This window comes from Monomorium pharaonis, chromosome 7 (assembly GCF_013373865.1).
Source record: "Monomorium pharaonis isolate MP-MQ-018 chromosome 7, ASM1337386v2, whole genome shotgun sequence".
NCBI lineage: Eukaryota > Metazoa > Arthropoda > Insecta > Hymenoptera > Formicidae > Monomorium > Monomorium pharaonis.
Window position 1 is genome coordinate 14,635,248 of NC_050473.1, and position 22,210 is coordinate 14,657,457.

At 40.5% G+C, this 22,210-nt stretch overlaps 1 protein-coding gene across 2 annotated transcripts in view; it reads left to right on the plus strand.

Moving 5' to 3' along the window:
• Nucleotides 1-22,210, plus strand: part of LOC105836397 (neurotrimin) — a 137,852-nt gene that overhangs the window by 53,200 nt on the left and 62,442 nt on the right. Inside the window, exon 2 of one of the 2 annotated variants that reach the window (XM_028188728.2) lies at nt 18,674-18,801. The exons of the other annotated variant lie outside the window; for it this stretch is intronic. Within the exon in view, the coding sequence (XP_028044529.1) occupies nt 18,674-18,801 (128 nt within the window). The remainder of the gene's footprint in view (nt 1-18,673; nt 18,802-22,210) is intronic. 2 annotated transcript variants of the gene reach the window in all.

Consider the following 22,210-nt stretch of genomic DNA (forward strand, 5'->3'; position numbering starts at 1 on the left):
CAAACAATGATAATTCATACTGAAATAGATATGTCTAACGTGATCAATTTTGTGCATGATTCATTATATATATTGAGTGTTAGTAATTCTATGCTACCAGGCACTCTCATTCTAATAATTATTTATGCCTGACATAATAAGATTTTACAGCACCCATAGGTGTAATATAAATGATGATGAAATCGACCACAGAAACGAATGTATAAATTTATAAACATAAGCAAATAACACTGTTTACACATTCTCTCTATGCAGCACTTCATATTTTAAAAAAGGTAGATCTTAAAAAACTAAAATTATTAAATATTGCAAATAGAAAAAATTGCAAATAGATATTGATGAAATTTAATAGATTTTTAATTATATATTACGTATATAAAATTAATTGTTTAAACACATATCTAATCAAATCACATCTAATAAAATATGTACATCATATCTAATAAAATATGTACTTATTCTTTTACTTTTGTATACTATTCATGTTAGGTTATTTGGGTAACTTGTGTATGTCCTGGATTCCGAATCAGAAAGGACAGCATTGTCGACCCTCAGAGCCATGTAAAAGCGACACGGGTGCATTGTATAAATCATATTCTTTACACAATGCTTGAGCAGAGGCATGGTAACGTATGCTCTTGTCCTGAAAAAATATATACCGCAGAGCAAAAGAAATAACGTTTTCCTCTTACAAAAAAAAGAACAGATTTGATATTTTTAATTAATTAGAATTTATTAATTTTTCTATAATTCATAATGTGCACTGAAGCAAAGATAAATATATCTTGTTCAACATGTCTCTTTTACATGCATGTGTAAAGCCATTATAAATTTTATATAAAATATACAAACGTTCTGTATGGCCAATTGATTCATTTTCAGACAATACTGTGATATAAGACTTCATCCCGCGATATATTTTCTTCAGGATAACATGTAGACCATCTTTCAATAGTTTCGCGAAGAAAGATGTTTCCAATATATCCAATGTACCGTAAAACCAATTCGGAAAAATAAATCGGAAAGAGAGAATGTAGAGTAATCTATATATAAATAAATTTAAAATCTATATTGAAGATTACATTTCGACAATGAGTAATTTAATGTCAGATATCAGACAAACCCGCAAATCACGCAATCTTTCGTGACTAGACATTTTCTTACAATTACCATAATACTGAAAACAAACGAAGCGTAACGCAGCGGTCGTTATTGAGCAAAAATAAAAGTTGGAGACGCGGATTATAATACTGCGAGCGAAATTTTTCACTCTCTTCATCTCATACAGTGTCAACCAAGTTTACGCGCATACGGTCCAACTCGCCGGATCGGTAAGCGCAGCTTTGCCGGAACGACCTCGGAGCCGCGTAAAAGCGACACGGTCCGCGCCGTGTGTAAATCAAACCCCGAACACGGTGCTCGCCCCGTGCAGAGCACTCTGCCTGCGTTCACCAGGTTCACCTCGATGTCCCTCCATATCCCTCGCCTCCCCCTCAGCAAACACGAGCGCGCGGGCCTGCGCGCACTTGTTTAATGTACAAAAGGCAGAATGCACCCGGGAGAAGTATTCCCATTATATCGCTTTGGTCGGGTCGGGACTGGTCCTATTGCGGGATCGCGGTTTTACTGTATAGAGCGGCCTGTCCGAACGGAAAGAGCGTGATATGTGTAAACACACGCGCTCGCGCATAGTTCGCCATGCGTAGTCACGCGGCCAGATCCGCCCAGGCCGCGACAGCGGCAGGGTTATACGGGCAATCGCGCCCTGGATCTCCGTCCGATATAAAGGACCGCCGTGAACCGATTGCCTGTTCGAAGGTTATATGGTATAGGTATTGGTGCACCGATAAAATCATCGGGCAGTTTTCCAATATCAGTAATGCAGACACGACATCGATCGATGTCGTGAAAGCGCGCGGCGCTCTCCGCTAAAAAACAGCCACGGAAAATAGCCTGTTAACTTCTCGATCTTCGCCCCTTAAAGGGATATCATTACGCACGTAATGGGGTGTATAAATTTTTGGGAAAATTCAAATAATCACCGCGGTTCTTTCCCCGTGGCGTCGTATTTCTCTCCCGCCAGTCAAGTAAAGTAAATAAATGCATCAGTATTATACTCGGGGGTCTAATGTACGTACAGAAATTTTACGGTTAACTTGCAGCAACGTCGCACAATGGTACACGCTGTTTTATTTCACACAGTCAACTGCGTAAATTCATAAATGCGTTTGCGGACGCAAAATTTCCACCTATGTACATGCGGTAAACATGCGCGCGAACAGCAAAACGGGAAGTTCTTTTAACCGAGAATTTTTTACGCAAATCATCCGAATAAATCGTTCAAATTAATTTTATCGTTTAGTTTGCAACGTTACAGATACATTTCATGCTTTTATTTTTATATTTTTACACTGACTTTGTGAAAAACATTTTCTAAACAAGCGTGTGCACGTTACGCATTGCAATGCAGATTATTCGAGTTCTCACAGGATAGGTGAGCGTTTATAAATAATCAGTTATCTGTGTAGTGTTTAACCGCAATTATCAGATGAAACCGAAGATGGAATTCGCAAGGAATTGCATCGCGAGCTGTAACAACGTCACCCAATTATACGTACGAAGCACATTGCGCATTCGCGCGTGCTTCATAATTGGCCATCATACTGTTCCTAGTGTTGAATTGCCTTAGAGCTTATTCGTCACAGATTTTATATACACCGTCATCTCGACAAATTTTCTTCCCTCTTTGCTCGTCGTGACTACCCTATTTATCATGAAATAAAATTTTTGTGGACAAATCGTCGGAGGGGAAGTCGCAAATGAAAGTCGCGATTTCCGTCGCTATTTGTTTAAACAAAGAATACGAGTAGAAAGACGAGATTTCCTCGCAGCTGCAGGTGTTCGTCCTGTAAACAATGCGTTGGATAATTTATAATAAATCTTTCTAAAAAGGCGAGTTAGTGTAGACCTGCACTTAGAAGATATAAGGACTGCTCGCGATTTAATGCAACAGAATTTCTACATGGCAACAATGGATCTACGAGATGCATACTACATAATTTCCATCCCGGAAGAATCGAGAAAGTATCTGAGTTCAGATTCAACAACGAATTGTCCGAATTCACTTGCCTGCCGTTTGGATTTTTTTTATTATTTTTTACGTCGCATTGAAGCAAATTATTTTCATGTACAGAAAATTTAACTATAATTTATTTTTTTAATTTTAATTTTGACTCTCTACCATAGCTGAAAAATTTTTCGCGACCTACTTTCAGAAATCCTCCGATTAGACAATTCTTAGAATCTTAAACGTCATCTTTTCAATGTATAATTTTCCGTAATATCTGCCACTGTGTTGCATACACACTGTAATACGAATAATGCTGAAACAGCTGAGATTTTTGCGCTGATCCAACACATCTTCGCCGCTCCGAATGCGTTTGTTCTACCGGGAAGGTAATTTGTAGCAAATCTACCTAAAGGCAGATAGATTAATGCAAGCTTGCCGTAATTCATTAATGAACGAGATATTTTACTACGTCAATTTGCGATTTAAATCGCGTGGCCGCGACAAGTGGTTTCCGGAACGAAAGTAATTTCCAACGATCGACGGTGTGTCGCATACATCATTTCTCTGTAACGATAAAGTGCCACCTGCGGAGTAACTTCTCCTCGACAACATACGCGGAGGATTATGGAAATTTGAAAGCTCCGGGGCTCTCTACGTTGTTTGAATAAATTCGAGGTTCAGGAAGTACTGATACCGCCAAAGTGTTCGCCCGGATTTACTATTCTTACGATGAGCGCGCGCGGCTCGGCGAGGCAAACGCGCACCACAAAATTCAATGCCAATATGCGTGTCATGCCGGCGCATCGAGAAAATTGGAGAGCATTGGTTGCTCCTTTTCGATACAAATATGCTTTTCCATCTACTTCCGACGTCTATGGTACAATCCGTCGCACGGGTAACATTCATACGAATAAATGCGATTTATTTGAGTCCATTAGACGAACGAAGTTTCCATGTACGAACGCTTATCGCTTTTTTGTAAGAAGTAAATCGAGTGAGTTTACGCATATTTTTCGAACGTGTTTTATTTCCTCCTCTCGCGCTTTCCTTCGATCTTCCTTTCTTCCTTCATAATCAAAATTTAAACAAAAATGATGGTCGTTGGATCTTCGTATATTTAATTGCAATTAATGATCTCTACCTTCTGTTTTCTCTCTCTTTTTCTTCGTATATTTAATTAACGCATATTAGGACTTTAGTATGTCAGCTTTCAAAGACGTGCGCAGAATTTCCCTTTTTCCCTCCCCGATAGCAGTTCCATTGACGTATGCTTGGCTTTTGGTCACAAAATTCAGTTCCTTCGATCCCGCCGGGAAACCAGCCGAGCGGAAGAAACGAATTCATGAGTGGATACGATTTATTGCTCATATTTACATAAACAGGAAACATGACACAAATGTGCCGGTCCGCGAAAAATTCGCAATTTATGCGACACGGTAGCTGTTCGCGCATTTGAGCCACTAAATGGAACGTTCGGGAGGGAACGGAATAATAAGCGGGTGAAAAAAAGTTTCGGCTTGAAAGCTCCCGTGAAATGAGAATTATGTCGCGAGAAGAAGTGTCTGTGCAGGAGTTGTATATTATTACATTGCAGAAATGTTGAGGAGGGGGGCGTTGAGGGTGGAGTACGCTTCGCGTTTTCGATATGGCATTAAAAGCGAATATCGAACAAGTAAATTAAATGAGAACAAAGAAAGACTCGGACCGCCTATACTTTACGGCGACTCTTTTTCGAGATTTTATTTAATACAGTAAGTACCGTAACATGATACATCACGTGAATTATTACGCGCGTATCTCTGCAGTTTTTTTTTTTTCCTTTCAAGTGATTTGAGTTTTTTTGAAGCCGTTATCTCAAACACGCATGATCGAATAAGTCTAATTAACTTTTATCCGCAGCGTTAAATCGCGGATGCCAACTGATACCTTGTGTTTATCCTCCAAGGGCTAATGCGCAACAGCACACATTATTTCCCAACGCGTCAGATAACGCGGACTTATATACGCGTGGGCAATGCATTACGATATTATCGCTCCCGCACCGGAGAATGCATCCCTATATTCTATAATAGTCGTACATTACGGAATTTGTATGCATGGCGTACGGAAGCAGCGGCGTTGCGTTTTACGTGAACAGAATAACGTTCTTGAATTACGCTGTACTTTTCCTCCGCGAAAAAGAAACTCGCGTGCACATTTTCTCGCGTGCACACGAACAGCCCTCCGCGCGCAAGGTTTCCGGCGAGGCTTTGCAAGAAACGCGCGGCTTCTCGTCCTCGTATTCCGTTGACCCGGGGACCAAACTATTCCCGCTTAGATCGATACGTCTAAAACCACAGCGCCGTGGCATCTCTCGCGCCGAGCTCCTACCGATTCGTTCGCGTCACTCGTCGTCGTTGCCTTTGGCTTGCACACGAAAATTGCACCACCTCGCAATGCGGTAGCCCGGGCGCAGAAGAGCGTAATCCGTAGACTAACGTGCACAAACGCGGCGTGCACAGGGGCACAATGGAGGCAAACTAACCTAACGACTGTTATGCCTCGCAACCGCACATGTATAAACAGCGAAGCGGCTGCCTTTCCGAGCACAGCGGCCACGGAGGATACTTCCAGCATCTGCACACCCGACCTTCCGCCCTCTCGTTTTCCCTCTTCAACAACGCCAATTATGTTACGCCAAATCCGCCGCTTTCTGTTTCGCCTGGTATCATCTCATAAACAGAACGCTCTGTGTATCACTCAAGCATATGAGTACTCACCGTTGCCGAGGAGATCTCGTACGTGCGTGCGGCAGTTATCTCCCTCTCCGATTAATCCGTTACGTCATGGCGATCTCTCGTGCGATGTTCATCGACGCACTCCGGCACTCCGGTACTCCGGCACTCCGGCACTCCGCGACACTTGATCACCCGCGCGAATATGTGCGAAACTCGAGCGATAATGCGACACGCGCGTGTCAACGCGCGTCGTTCTGACCGGGGAATCGAGAATTGGCGAGAGCGCGGGCAAAATATCGCGGAAAAACGCATCGCGATTTCGATCGGATGGATTAATCGACGCGTCCCTTCGATCCGTTCGGCACTCGTGTTGCGATCCGTTTTTTCCATGTAAATCCCGCCGGATTACGCGGCATCGGCGAAACGAGTCGTCGCACAAATGCGATATCCACAGGCGAGTGAAAACACTCGTCTCCGTACACGCTTCCCCTCGATATAGCTTCGCGAAACGGAAACAGAAGCACAAACAGAATCCTTCGGACGCGACGCGACGCTACGCGAAATTAGGTTAGGTTAGGTTAGGTTACGCGAGACGCGTCAATCGCGGCGAACGGTTACGATTATGTGTCGTCAAACACATTCCCCCGACATCAAACTGGACGCTAGACGCGCGCTCCCAATGTTGATCCGACCTTGGAAATCTCGGACAGGACGAGAAAGCGGAAACCGAAGCCGGTCGACGGCGAAGCTACGGAGAGACGGTCAAGTGCCGATGGCCCCAACGCTGTGAACTGAGCGGCCGATACATGTCGGGTGGCTCGCGGCCGATTTCACGCGACTCGAGAAAAGTCCTTCGCGGCGCGACATGCCCTAACGAGAGAACGCTTTAATATTCATGACGCAATTATTTGTTACGCCGTGCGACAATAAACCGGCGCACGTTTACGTTTTCTGTTTATTCGACGTGGCTCTTCGAGTGAGTCACGAGATGCACGAATCGCTTCGACGAGTGGCGTTCGTTCGACGGACGCGATCAACGAATGTACGCGGGATACGATCGCGAGAAGGGCGCTACGTGATTAATGTCGTAGTATCGACACGCGTCGAGATCGCCCGTCGTCGAATTCGGCACTCCCGATGCTCGATGCTCGTTTGTACGCGCAAATTTGACGGACATGTGAAGACGCGAGGACGGCGCGGCGAAGACTCGATTACGCACTGTGACACTGTGTGATCATGCGACGCGAACTGAGCCGCGATTCCGAAATGTGGACACGTGACCCCGCGGCACAGGCGGGAAATTTGTTTCCTTTTTTTACGAGGCGCAAGGTCTTGGGTAATGTTATCGATACAATCTGCGGCAAAAAGACTTATGACGTCTTATAATATTGACATTTGTTATTGAGATTAGCGTGTATTCGAATGCCATGAGATTACTATTGGTTTTAACTGCGTTAAATAAAATTAATAAAATATTTTTGATGACCATTAGTAATATTTCACGTACTGTTTACTTATATTCTTAGTTTCTTAAATACGTCATAATTGTACAATTAGAGCTAATCTGCTCCTGAAACCTTATAACAGCTCAATTTTTAATTAATATTTTTGTAATATCTTTGTAGTTCTAGATTCAGATGATATCTTTGCGTTATAAAATAACGCAACAGCAATGCGTCAATTTTTATTATATTTCTTTATCAAAAATCATAGTTAAGTTCTATGTTTTTTAGTTCGTGCTTTTATCAGCTTTTCCCTTGCACACACAAAAAACTATATAATGGAATTGAATTTTTGCGAGGATATAGAAAAAGCTTTGCTCTAACTATATATGTAATTTTTATGAATATCGAAGTATTTTAAAAGATAACGTAACGTGATCTATCAGTCATTTGATATATCTGTCGTAAAATAATATAATACCAATGTAATGAATACCGAAATAAATACCAATGTATAAAACTTTAACTTAAACTTTTCTTAGAAATCACATGATCAATCGGTTTGATATTTTAATACAGGTATTAGTTTCGCTGTTAAATAATGTTCTATATAATTTTCAGATTATAGCATTTTGATTTTTCGATCAATATTCTTAAAACGTAAGTCGGTATATTAAGAAAGCATAAGGTAATACGTCTCACTCTTAGAATTCGTGGCCGATGTAAATTGCGAGTATCGAACAGATCGGCATTCAAAACGAAACGATATCGGGCGGACCGTCGCAAATCTTATACATACGTTCGCGATGGCGTATGCAAAGTAAATGGCAGTCGTTTGCTGCAGTCAGTTCCTCCGGGCTATATCTAAAAATCGCAAGAATAATAGGATATTCCTCTTTCAGAATTGGAGTTACGTGCAGTTAAAATATCCAAGTTAAAATACCGGGAATATAAAAAATAATTTCAGAAAACGATAAAACATGTGAACATTGAAACGCGATAACCGAGTGGAAAGACAAATTCCGGATTATGAGAATCCAGTGCTCATCGGTTTTTTGCTGCTTGCAGAACTATTTAATTTCACCTGTCAATTGCAAATATTCAGATAATTTCAATTTATCAAATTGATAATAATTAATAATACAACATTTTAAAATAATTTTTATGAGTTAATTAATTCTAACAAGTACAATAAAAACATATACAATTATTTTCCTAAGAATAGAACACAGTACTAGACATCGAGACCGACAAATTACTTGATGCACTTTTCAATCTGCGGAAGTGCAGCAGCTCGATCCGGTTTACCCTCCTGGTACAACCAAAGAGATAGAACAGAAGAAGGCTCAAACGACTAAGGAAAAATCTATATCTCGTATCTGAAGGCTCGCAACAGAAACAGAGCGAGCTTTTTCTAAGTACTCTGTGAGATATAATAAAAACGTGTTCGTACGTGTGTGTTGAAAATAGGATGCTCGTCTTTAAAGCAAAAGAAAATTGATAGAAATATCTGATTGTACATATTTGTAAAAGAATATTATTTTTAAGGAATAATTACATTTGGCGAAATATAAAAATTTATTATTAAAGATATTTTATACAAAAAAATTAATGACGTGTATATGTAAATCAGAAATATTAAAATTATTTTGTGTCTCGGTGTTTTGTAATTTATGAATTATTCGCTTTATAACTGAATGTCTGACCATATTTAACATACACTAAAAATTTTTAAATAAATATGAATAATGTTAATTTCAAGTAAAAAAATATTCAAAATAGATAAGAAGCCGATACTTCATGCGATGACGATGTTCATGGAAGAAAAAATTCAAGTAAAAATCCATTCACTTGAAACATCAAAGTCTACGAGCGTAGAAAGTAAAAATCAACAAAAATGCATCGCTGCAAAATATCAGAGTCCGCGACCGAAACCTTTGAGTATCGAAATAGATAAGGCGATGTACCAATAGATAAAATCGGCATTTCGATGAATATCGATCACGTAAACGTTTCAAAGCAAATAAAAGTAACCAATAAATGGACAGGTTAGTCGTTTCGATATAGTAACTGCATTTTTTTTCCGCGAAATTGATCAGAGTATCACGACCAAGAGCTCTTCTTCCTTCTAAATAATATCGAACTTCATAAGAGAACACGCTACTATATCCAACAATTTGAAAGAAGAGAGAAACGGGGGAACCTGTTCGCGCTCTAATATTTTCCCGTACCATCCTAACGTGTCGAAAGCAACGTATCGATTTGACGAGCATATTACAACGTGCGACGTCGAGTAGCAGTGTCGACACAGCGGATACGGGCGGCAAGAGGGCAGGGGTCCCAGGAAAAAGGGCGGTCGAACGCGAGAAGCAACGCCAGCAAACAGGTGTCATAAAGCGAGGACGTGTGTTCGGACTAGAGAAGGTGGCCCGGGTCAAAGCTGAGACGTGACATGGCCTTACGTTTCTCAGCGCGGCCTGATCTTTGCGCGCACCAGGTCCTCGCCGGTTCCTAGCCTGTGTAAAGTCGCCAATACGACATTCCCGCCGGCGATATTGCAGTCGGAGATCTTATCCGACTGATCAGTTCCGACGCAAGGCAGAAATCGCACCGGTACTCTGATCTACGGCGTATCGATATCGACTTGATAAAAATTCCATTTCTGCGCGACCGTTCACTTCGCGAAACGATGTTTAAAAATATTAGCGCTTCTCCACGGAAATACGCGAGCAGACGCTGCAGCGAAAGTTTCGGACAGATGGACGCCTTCATCCTCGGCTAAAGATTATTTTTTATAAACAATAATTAAATTTCTATAAGGGAAATTCGTATAGTATTATATAGATACAGAATGCGTTACACACGTCTGTGTAATTATTACTGACAAATGATGACAGAATCAATATGGAGTAATATAATTGTAATGTAAATTGAATAAGATTTTGATAAAGATTCTTTTTGTACCCGATAACGTGTCTCGCGTAGTCAGACATCTGGCGCCCGATACTACGCAAGTTCGAGCTCTTATCCAGCCGATCTGTACCGCTGTAAAATGCAAATCACGATAGAAATTCCTTATCTCGCGGCTCCGCCCGCTGGCGTAGCCAAGTAAGGCAGAGACTTCGAGCCAGTTTAATTTATCGTCTCCCGATAGTTAGCTATTTTCAATCTTCGCAACCTCGTTTTATCCTCGCCTTAAAGATTCATTTAATGAAAAATAGCTTTTGGCTAATTTGAAATTGAAATACGTCTCAATAAACGGTTTAAATAAAAGTGACGGTACCCAACTTTTTATGAATGAATATTATAAAAGTCCGAGAAATAAAATATAATAATTCGTAACTTTTTATCAAAAATAGCTTAGCGTGGATATTGCTTGAAAAAGATTACGGGGCTTGACAACTTTATGATACGCATGAAATGAGAAAGAGTGATTTATAACGTATCGCACTTATAAAATTAAATCTGCAATATTCTGCACGCAATATGCAGAATATTACCGCCCAGATACAAAGCTAAATATTATTTTGCTTGCGCCGCGGACGGGAAGCATAATGGCTGATAATGTTATCTCCCTCTTTATGGGACATAGAGAAATTCGCTCTAGTTAAGGATGTAATCGGTGAAATGGATCAAATGCCATTGATAATAGCCGTAACATTCATCAAACGACTAAAAGGCCACATCAATTAACCTTTGTTCGATTACATGCCGGATTCCCTTGCATTACGGCTGAAAGAGCGATGGTATCTAGCATAGATCGATCTGTGAAATACGTACGTATGAATACAGTCTATGAATAATATGCTCGTATTCATTACATCTTTCGATAAATTATAATTACAAACTTATTTTTAATTATCTATTACAAGTACTTTAAAATACTTTTCTCGATAATTAAATTAAAACGTCTACAAACTATTACAAATACGTTTAAACAGAGAAACAAACATTGAAATTATTTTATTATAATCATATTCCTAGTATAAATTAAAATTTAATTAGCGTGCAATTAAGGAATAAAAAGTAATTTTTAAAAATTAGAATATTCTGTCATCCGAATCCTGATAACTAAACTATTCAGTTTAAGCGGGAAAATTAATTAATCCAAGTTCAATTATATTGTAACGCTCGTCTGTCAAATACAAAAACCACAGCTAAATGTCTCGTGGCTGAATGCACAAAGTCCAATAAAAGACTTCATTGTAATGGCAATCGCGAATAAAAATTAAAATCTTTTAATTAAATTTCTATATTTGGTATCGTGAATTGTGAAGACGATTCACTGTGAGTCTAGGTAGGAGTACTGAATAATAATTGTTAACAGATTACTGGCGAACCGTGAGGGTTGTACAGACGATCGTACGGACGATAAAAATGGAACTCCAAAGGAAACGAAATTACTCGTAACGTACGTTAGCAATAAACTACACTGTGGACTTTATTGATATCCCTTTGCTGATGGAATTTGTTAACGAAGTACTGCCGGTACATGATTCAAAAGACTGATCGAACGAGTACCAGCCGCACGAGTTAACCGTCAGCCAATTACTTTGCAAAGTCCCTCGCCCGGGCGATTCGCCGTACAGATGCAGTACAGGGCGCATCGAAGTCGCACCGATGCACAAAGTGCATGAAGAGCCGCGCGACAGCGAACGGCGTCAAAGGCAGGGAACACGAGGGGGTCTGAGAAATTCTACCGAAATGATTCGCCGGTAATCTTCGAACTCTCGAAGTCTGAAACTAACATTAAGCCCGATATTACGGGTGATATTACATCCGCGAAATTAGGGAAGCGCCGATCGGTGCAGCCACGTCTCGCGCGCGCTACTCGTCAGGATCTCATAGTGTAGCCAGGTGCGCGATGAACACGCGGAAAGTCGTCTCAGACACGTATATCTCGCAAGTTACACACTTACGAGGAAATGTATATGTAAGAGGAGCGGCAGCCAGTCCGGTTGATACCAAAGTTTGAACACTCTGGCGGGGAAATTTCGTGAGCAATTCTGAGATCTACCTCGATGACGTTTCACTCAAATTTTCAACGCCGCCTCCCTTCGCGTGTAGTCTCGTGAGACAAGATCGGCGATATATCCAAATTTGCGGTAAACAGAAAATCGAACGGAAGGGAGAATTATTTACGTTTTGGAAGCAAGAATATCGCACATTGCGCTTTTGTGAGGAATTGATGTACCAGTGATAAGCCAGGCTGCCGCATCGTCGCACCCCGCGAAAACCAGAGAGGAATCTTCGAACTGCAATTCCTGGTCACGAATCGCAGCTCCGACACGGCTCGTCGATACTATTACGGAAATGCTCTCGACATTATATACGGTTGAACGCGTCCCACCCCCTCGTCTTTAGAGTCAGCGAAGCTCGCTGCTAGGTCTGTCTCCATGCCCGAATAGTTCGGCGCTCGGAGAGACGGATCAGGCGACGTCGTATGTACCTGCGCCTTCAATATTACACCCGTAGGTTCGAGCTACGAGCCAAGAGCGCGAACTCTCCAAACCGGAAGGAATGAGACGTACGCGTAAGTATCCGAGCTTTGGTCGGGCTGCCATCGACCAGAACCAATCCGTCGTTATTTGCCGGAAGGATTCGCGAAAGCTGCGAAATATTGACTTGAGTCGGGGATCTTCTTCTCGCAAAGTTCATTCAACAAATATTCGATGCTACGCGCCATTATTTAAATTTCTCCCTGCACTTGTCGCGGCTGCGTCTGCGGTTGTGACGATATTAAAATTGAGGCTCTTCCTTGGGATTCTTCGTACAAAGTTTCGTGAAGCCAATACTCTCTCTCCCTCTCTCTCTGCTAAAGTTGTTGATTATTTTAGGATTGTCCTTTTTTTCGTGGTAAAAGTGAAAAATCATATTCAATATTTATATTTGACATTTCAAAAGAAGATATTGATTTATCGCATCTTTTTTTTAAGATGCCGAACCGTGCACATTAACAAATATAACGTCAGCTACTTTTCTCGCTCTGAATCCCTCGACTCGCGGAATACCTCCGTCAACAAATCGTACGGCAGAAATTACGAGCGCTTAGACGGCGCGATAGCAATCATAACTCGAAAGTCATAAAAGGAGCTTCCTTCCGTCCGTTCTCGTTAACCGCAACGTTTCACCGCCAGCGTGAGATATTAGTAACAAAACGCGAGCGCGCGTTCCTTCCCAGATGTCTTATTAAAGGAAACGAATGTACGAACGTTCGGGGGGAACCTCGCGAAATCCGCTGAAAGAGCCGGTTCAGCAGTGGGTCCCGCGGGTATGAATCATTTCCGGCCAAACCGGGGGTCACGCCGGGACATAGCTCTTCTCGATCTCTCCCGCCCCCGTGCCCCACGTCTATACCTTACCTCAGCGCCCATTTCTCTGTTCGGGTTATCGTAGTACCGTGGGAGTGGCTCTCGCGCCCCAAGTTTTAACGAGGAAAACACCAATCTGCTTCGGCGAATATATGGACCGTTACATATTATGTAGCCTCTCGACCGTATCCGCGTAAAAGCCGACCGCGCATTTAGTAAGTCGTAAAGTGTACTGATAGCGAGCGAGAGATTCCACCGGTCAGCCCGCAAATTCCGCCGTCCAGTGGAAATTGCACGTTGGCGATTTTTGCCGTGTAGACGATCATAAAAATTAATTTTTCCGGATGTCCCGGGCGAAGATCGGCGAAGCAGTTTTTCGTTTTATCGCGTATTTTTCGATACACTTTTTCGATCGTACACGTATATTTTCTACAGATATAATACACTCACACACATTTCACTAGATTATGCAGTATTATCTATTCATGCTTTTTTGATTTATCACGGGAGGATCAAGAACTTCTTAAGAACTTCCCGAGAGAGCTTTATAATAAGTAATCAGCCAAAGTAAACTTATTAATCTGGCAAGAAAAGTTGAGGTGCTAATTAGATTTTGCAGACCTTCTTTACCTTCTTGATATTTTACATTTTTTATCTTGCGAAGGACGAAATAGTTCGCGACTGCAATATCGCTATGCGGGAGAGACGTCTCTACTGTTTTAAATAAAAAAAAAATACATTTCTTTTTTTTAATCGAACAACTGAATATACAAGATACGCATACAGCAGTGGTAGTATCCTAAACGAGAAATAGATAGAAAAACCAATTCCGCATGGACGAATACGTCTGAAAACGCAAAGTAAACATTAAACAATACGCTTACACTGTCGTTCTCTTATCAAAATATCCAATGTTTAATGTAAAATCGTACAATAATTCCAGCAATTTAAAAAATCGTTATTTCTTCGATATTATTTATAAGTATTTTTATAACAATACAATTTTTATATTCTAAAAAAATTATTACGCCCCTTTTCCAAGAATTGCATTTAAATTTTTGCGTTCACGGCTTATACTTTATCACGTCAAGGTGACAAAAGCGGCTGCCGACACCGAATCGATCGGATGAACATAAGATCGGCCAGGACGACACAACCTGACGGAAGGCCGTTATATGCGATCGAAGAACGAGGCCCTCGGGATTTGTAAGCCCTTCGTTTTCATCACTTCGCTCCGTCGCGCGTCCCGCTACATCATCTCGAGAACCGGAATCGGTTCCGGCAGCAGTAAATGATTGAACAAAGAGGCGAGAGCGCTTGGCCGTGTAAAAATAACGATTCGGCACATAAAAGTGACCAGCAGGAGATGCCGGGTAACGCCAGTACCGCGTCTTACCAACCACCCCCCTCTCCTACAAACCGCTCCCAGCTCCGACCTTCGTAAATCTTCCCGAAAACGGAGAAATACGCCGGCTTGGGGCAATTTGTTTTTATAGGGAATCGTGGGGCGGAGGTACGCCACTTGGGGCATTACCTCAGGGTATCTATGCGAAGATGCTGAAATTCCCACTGGCGCCAGATAGGGGCTGGATCTTTCGCCAAGAGGTAGAGGTCAGTCCCGTGCGGGGCGTCTAACGAGCATGATTGCCGAACGCGAAGACTTCTAAGGGAAGATTGTACCAGATAATTTTATAGAGCGCCTCCTCCAACGAGTCAATTTTTCTAGCACAATTGCTTTATCCGCATGGTAAGCGCTCGCCGTTTCAAAATTGTCATTTACGTGTGAAATGGAATATCACAACGGTAACGATTCTACGACATCTGAGAGAGTAAAGCGACTTTCCGCACTATTCGAATAGTTCCATAGAATATGGATTTTATCCTAAAAGTTTACATAACAGCAACCACAGGTGTCAAAAATCGGGTACAAGAACGATACACATTCAACGGATACGTTTCAAGATTTCGACTTTACGCTCAAAAATAAAGTCGAGGCTATACGATGCGCGGTAAACATGAACGCTAAACAGCTGGAAAGTAAAAGTCGTGAATCTAGCTTTCTTTATTGAAACTACTTTATAAAGTTTCAATAAAAAAAGTTGAATTAATTTTCTATAAATTCCTATAAAAAAACTTTGGTACAATATAACCGCGTCTTTTATCGCTTTATTAACTAAAATTACCTCTATCAATTTTAGTATCCAATAAATTTAAGTGAGAATATTATATATTATATAGAAGTCGTAGATTCAATTAATTAAAGTTAAATTAATTAAAGATTATAATTTATAAAGAAGTTATTAAAAGTGTGAAGAGTCACGGATTTATCGATAACTTATAATTATCCGTAAATAATAGAAGCTTTAAAACACATAAATTTTAAATATAGATCGCCAAGTAAAAGATAATTAATATATATAATATATACCAATATCAGTTTACGAATAAGAGATCGATCTCTTGTTATAAGACAAAGAAAGTACTATCGGCATATGTTTCGTTTAAAGTTATTCTCAGACACGCAGAAAACGGGAGCATTGCAACAAGACTAAATTGCATTATCCAAAAACAGTAACAATGTCATCCAAGGGGTGACCGACCAGTCAGTAACTTTACATATATATATATATATGTATATATATATAAAATATATATATTGTGCACGTCCGCTTAACTCACTCTCAACTTCCACGTGAAGGAATTCTAGTTGGAAATGTGGAATCTCGGGTACGCGAGTACGAACGACAGGAATGGTTCGAACTGCTTGGTGTTCCCGCAAGCAGTATCCCCTTTTATTCCCCGGGAGATTTTTGCGAGACCTCACTTCGACTGCACTCCATCCGGAAGCTCCTTTCTCATCCTCGAGATAAGGCATCTCAATTTCAGCGGCTCCCAACCCCCTCTCGCCACCAATGTCGGCGCCTTCCACCGTCGCCATCGCCTTCCTCCGCGGGGGACCGTCTTTAACTCGATATATAACCGAACCGCAAAATATCGATCCCGGCAATTGCTGGTTCGTTGCCGAAGTACTCCTCTGGTACGCTGCATGACCTCACGGTCGAGAAAACAGGGTTACCTGGCTTTCAGTAGGGGATCGCGACGGTCGTCGTTGGGGGATCGGACGTGGGAAATAAGGCGCTCGGTGTGTCTTGCCGGAGGATTCAACGAAACGGATTCAATTGGACAACTTCGTCAACCTAGGTGGAGATAGGATATATTTTATTTATTTTTTTTTTGTTGGGAAAATATTTTATGAGAATACTGAAATGTTGTTTATTTTATAAGAATTTTATGAGTGGTCATTCGCACACTTTCGATATTTGAAGAATAAGTATCATTTTCTTTTTATTTTCAAATCAAACAAACTGCAAAATAGTCGTATAAAAATTTTTGGTAATACTCTTGATAAATCCAAGTAATTGCTACATACGACAATGTTACATAGAACTCAATAATTCATAATTTGTTTACGTTTTTTCAACCTTTAAGAGCGGATCTTTTGAAATCCCTTTTTTATTTATTTTTTTCATATATACAACTATCGAGTTAATTCAATAAAGCTTCGTAAATTATATTATCGATACAAGTAGATTATTCTGTGATTTTAGACGTACGATTATATTTCTATAAAATTATAATAACAGTTAATGCAACAATTGTATATGAGTTGTAAATGCAAATTAATCCCGCTGCACCTGACAGAGCAATATAACGATTAGAAATTGCAGCATGGAGCGCAATTGTACTTGAGCATGGCTACCTATCCCACAAGACTTTCGTCGAGTAAAGTTACACTTCAAACTCAAGCCAGGATGCGCGAGTAAACTTACTGTTTATATAAATTTGATATTGACAAAATCAGTTGCGGTATAAAGAAAAGTAAATTACGAGAAATATTAAATAACGTGCATAAATCTCCAGTGCGCATCCGTGAGAGAAAGAGAGATAGAAGCTTTATTATTTCGCCATTAAATAAGAATCTGTGCTCTAATTTCACTCCTTCAACAACTCTCTCGTCGAAAGCACTAATTCTTCCTTCGTTAAGAAAAGACATTAGTATCAGCGACAACCTTCCCATGCCCGTTGACGACTAGCAAGTTCCGAACATCCTAAAGAAGCTTCGGCTGCGCCAACTTGGGTGTCCTTTTAAGCCGAAGCAAAGTGGCGAGTTCGACCCAGCCAGTCCTCGACACCCGCTTTTACCCCTCGCTCATCCTACTCAAGTTGGAAAATAGAATCGAGAGACGCGACTCGTAAAGGGAGAGAGAGAGAGACGACAGTGCAGTGAGGAGAGCCAGCTTTCTTGCAGCAGCTGTCAGATACTCCCATGCATTTATCAAATAAAATAACTCCACCTTTTCCCTCTACCGTCCGACTTTTGATTCTCCGTTCGCGACAGTAACTAAAATCGCACACACCATACAATCATGTACCACCTCGTCTTCTCATTATCAAAAATATGATTACGTTCCACTTTATGATAAACGCAGAATATCTGAATCTGTTAAACATTGTAGCTAATAAAAAAAAAAATAGCATTAATTAAATTAGTTTCGAAATTTCTCAATCGAGACGACGCAAGTCTATCGTGTCAATATTTTTACGAATAAAGTCATAGCAATAAACGTGGGAATGCGTGTTTTACTAGTTGGTTGACAGTATCTCGGTTGCGTTAGCTTATCACGAATCACGCGGTTATAGTGCAGGCTGTGAATTTAAATTGAGAATGAAAAATGCGCGCGAAAGGGTGCCGTATGCCGTCTACGTGCACCCTCATGCTAGCACGTACGCTGTTGATGCGAAGAATCTCCTTTAGCAGTTTGACTTTTTGTTGTCTGCTTTATAAGATCAGCTTAAATTTCTAACAGCTGAAACGCATATATATGCAACAATTTTGCTACATATATAAAATTATAAATATATGCTATAATAACATATAATGCATATCCGCATTGCTGCATGTTTTTCATTTAAATTATGTTGATATTTTAATACGTCAAAAACTGATGTAATTAAGACTCGCACGCGAACGAGTGCTTCACCATCAAATGGAAGTTGAAATGAGAATTTTAAGTACATGGAATTAATTCATGTATAAAAAGTTTTCAATTGCAAATGTATTTTAATTTTTAGTAAACTCAAAGGAAAGCTTGAATTTCCCGCTTGGAGCTACCAGCTCGATCAAAGGAAATGGGAAAAAAAAGTTAACATGGTGATCGCTCCGATGGGAGGGCTTTATGCATTGCGCACTGTCTCATGGCGTAAGTAAACGAATATTTCTTCCCACATTGAGTCGAAAAGCAAGCGTCAGGGTGAAACTTTCTCACTAAATAAAAACTCCGAATTTTTCCCCGTAAGTCCAACGCGAGAAACTCTGTTTACGGAAACCCCCACGCGGCAAACGCGGTGGGTGCTTTGTATATCTGAGTATAACGTGATCTTCTGCAAGACCAACATTAAAATTAATGGCTCGGCGCCGTTGCTCAGCAGGTGGTGTGATTTTAAACGTCACCTGACCTAACTCACTGTTCCCTTCGTTAATATTCAGCCCGGTGTCCAAAACATGGTATCACTTCCGGCGAAAATGAATACGTCTACATACTACTACTTATGAAAAAAATCATATTTTTAAACATATCGTAAAATAATTTTCTACGAAATCGAAATGTTATTTACTTTACGATACGCGCCGTGGAGACTAAAGTTAGTAATTTGATAACAATTAATTATTATTATCTGTACAGAAAATCTTAGAAATCTTTAAGAAACAATAGATAATATTATAAGTTTGATTTATAAAAGAGCTTTCTAGGAGATGGCACATTTCAATAATTAAAATGTTGCGAGAAGGTATAATAACCAAACAAGTTTTTGCTCTAAAACTGTAGCTTCGTCGAAATGTTTGTAGTCGAGAAAAAATTGCTAATGTTAACATAGTCTGCGTTATATATTAACAAGAATAATTAAAAGCTGATTTGAGCTTAATAAAATATTGGAATATTTTGTTTTTGCAAAACGATTATGTTTTTATTGACCGTGTAATTCCTAGTTAATCCTTGTCAAGGGGGTAGGCCGGGAGAGTGCCTTTGAAAATCGTATGATTTCTCGTAGCTGCCATTATCGGGTATAAAACCGAGCTTCTCCCGGTCTGCTTGGCGCAAGATTTACAGGGGGAAGCATCAAGAATAGAGGGGCGTTACGCAAGGAAAAGTGGCTTGCTACTGTAAGGCAGTGACACACGACAAATTGTCTGGCGTTTCGACAGGAATCTAAAGGCAGATTTATTGCTCGCCAGTGTAAAGGCACTCGTGGGGGCCGTACCTACATCGCGCCGCTTCACAATCCATGTCGTTCCTTCCGCCTTGCATATCCGTCTTTGCGTCCGTGAATATTCAATCGGTGCGCGATTCAAATATTTGGAATCGCTAAACAAGCGAAAGCATTCGGAAAGGGCAGAAATAGAGCAACATAAACTGACTTGATAAGACGGTCGTATTTATGAAGGCGTTTTTGAATTAGCGAAAATCACACGGTGGCTTTCCATAAATCCAGCAGAAATTCTCACGTTATAAAATGTCATTAACGGAGCGGAAATTCTCTTATTCCAGCTTTTAGCGGGAATAAGAGAATACCGTATATAATTGCAACGTGAGTGCGACGGTGGCTAGCTTACTGCATCGGGTAGAGAAACGAAGAGAGAAGGAAAAGTAACAGCGGTCCCCTGAGGACGATGGTTAAAGGAGGCTTTAGTGGGCTGTTGGCCCGGGTCTGATATTCCACGCGTTGTGGATTACGACCGGTAATAACATTCCTAGGACGATCTCGAGGATATAGAACGCGATCTGAAGCGAGATCAGCTGGGATACGGGAATGGCCGTTGGTGGGAAGCATGTTGATTTCCGCGGTCAGGTCCGGTCTACGAATTCAGACGGTTTACTTTCATGACGATTTCGACTATCTCCTAGTTTATCTGCTCATCTGTGAGGTATGATAGGATCGAAATAACACCGCGCGTCAGGTTACTCGGTACAGACAAAAAACTTGAATATTAAATTTGCTCGATGGGATCGCGATAGCAACGCGTGAGTTCCTCAAGACCGATGTTAACTTAATGTGGGAAGAGGGGGGGAAGGTAGAGACCGAGAAAAAACGTCTATTTGTAAATTCAGCGCATTGGATCAAACGAATCCAATAGAAAAGTTACAGGGCTTGAATCTTCCAGGCGTATACTTTCGTTTCCGGTTGCATAAGTGCAAAAAGAAATCGTACCTTGAAGAATTCGAATCTCTAGTAAATACTCACGTCCGTATGAAACTACGCAGATGCAATTTAGTGCCGCGGGGAAGATGGATCATCTCGCGCCCGAAGCCGGTTCGTCGATCTGCAAACTCTGTGTTTGTGTGTATGCATATGTGTGTGTGTGTGTGTGTGTGTGTGTGTGTGTGTGTGTGTGTGTGTGTGTGTGTGTGTGTGTGTGTGTGTGTGTCTGCCTGTGTGTGTGTACTTTCCATCTCTCAACTCTGCCCGAAAAGAAAAGTGGTCGCTGAAAGACGCGACGTCACTCGAGCGTGGCATACACTCAATGAATACCGCTTTCTTACTCAAATGGAAAGAAAAACTACGTCTGCGAGAATGTCGACTTAACTTCCAGGCTTCTCGACGAATTGTTCGTTGAATTTGGAGCGATGTCGACCATTTTGCGACTATTTCGTGTAAACGATATTTCTCTACATATGTTTTCCGCGCGGTACAACAGTGAACATATCGATTAATGAGCAGCGATATTTTATTAAAGACTGAACTTATATTCTTTTATTTACAACTTGGAAGTAAAAGTTTTCACGCGAGAAAGGCGTTAACGTTACTAATTTCTGCAAATCGTAATTCATATTTGCTGTATCGATTTCGCTGTATTTCTTTTTTATCGATGGCAAAAGCGATTTAAATAAAAATATAATGCAGAGCATTTAAAGCCGCGCTCTGGCTGGAAGTTCGCTTGATTGGACATCAAGATTCTTTTACTCGGTTAGAAAGTGAATTCAGTGAGACGTAAGGACGGAAAAATTGCATTCCTTTGATAAAGAAATTCTCAATCTTGTTACTGCGAAGTAATCTATTGATAGATAAATGCATTCTCTCGCGTTTACGATAAAATTGCTAATGTTAAATAACAATAGTTTTATCTATTTAAAAAACGTTCTTCAATATACTTAAATGTGATTTTTATTATTTTATAAATAATAATAATGAGGACATATTTACCTTAATATCTTAAAACATGCACGTCATTTAAAGAAGGAAATTTAAATGAAATCCGCGTGGGAATATCGCGCAATATTCAGCTTTATATGGTGGATTTACTTTATTAATTTTATCTCACTATTTACTTGTCGTCTGGTAAACGCCAAAAGAGATTTTCTGTGCGTGTATTGGTACCTTTGATGTGCATTTAGCTCAGACTTTGACTCTTGCAGTTACATTTCTGGTCCTTTAATCAACGCCTTTCCAAAGATTAATAGAGCATGCAATGTAGTACCAAGGCGTTTCAGTTTCACACATTGTATAATTTAAACTATAGTATTAATATTTCGATAGGAAAGAAAGAGAAGTAAATAAATTGTCTATTTTACGTCATTAAATGCAATAATCGACCTATATAATAAACTTATT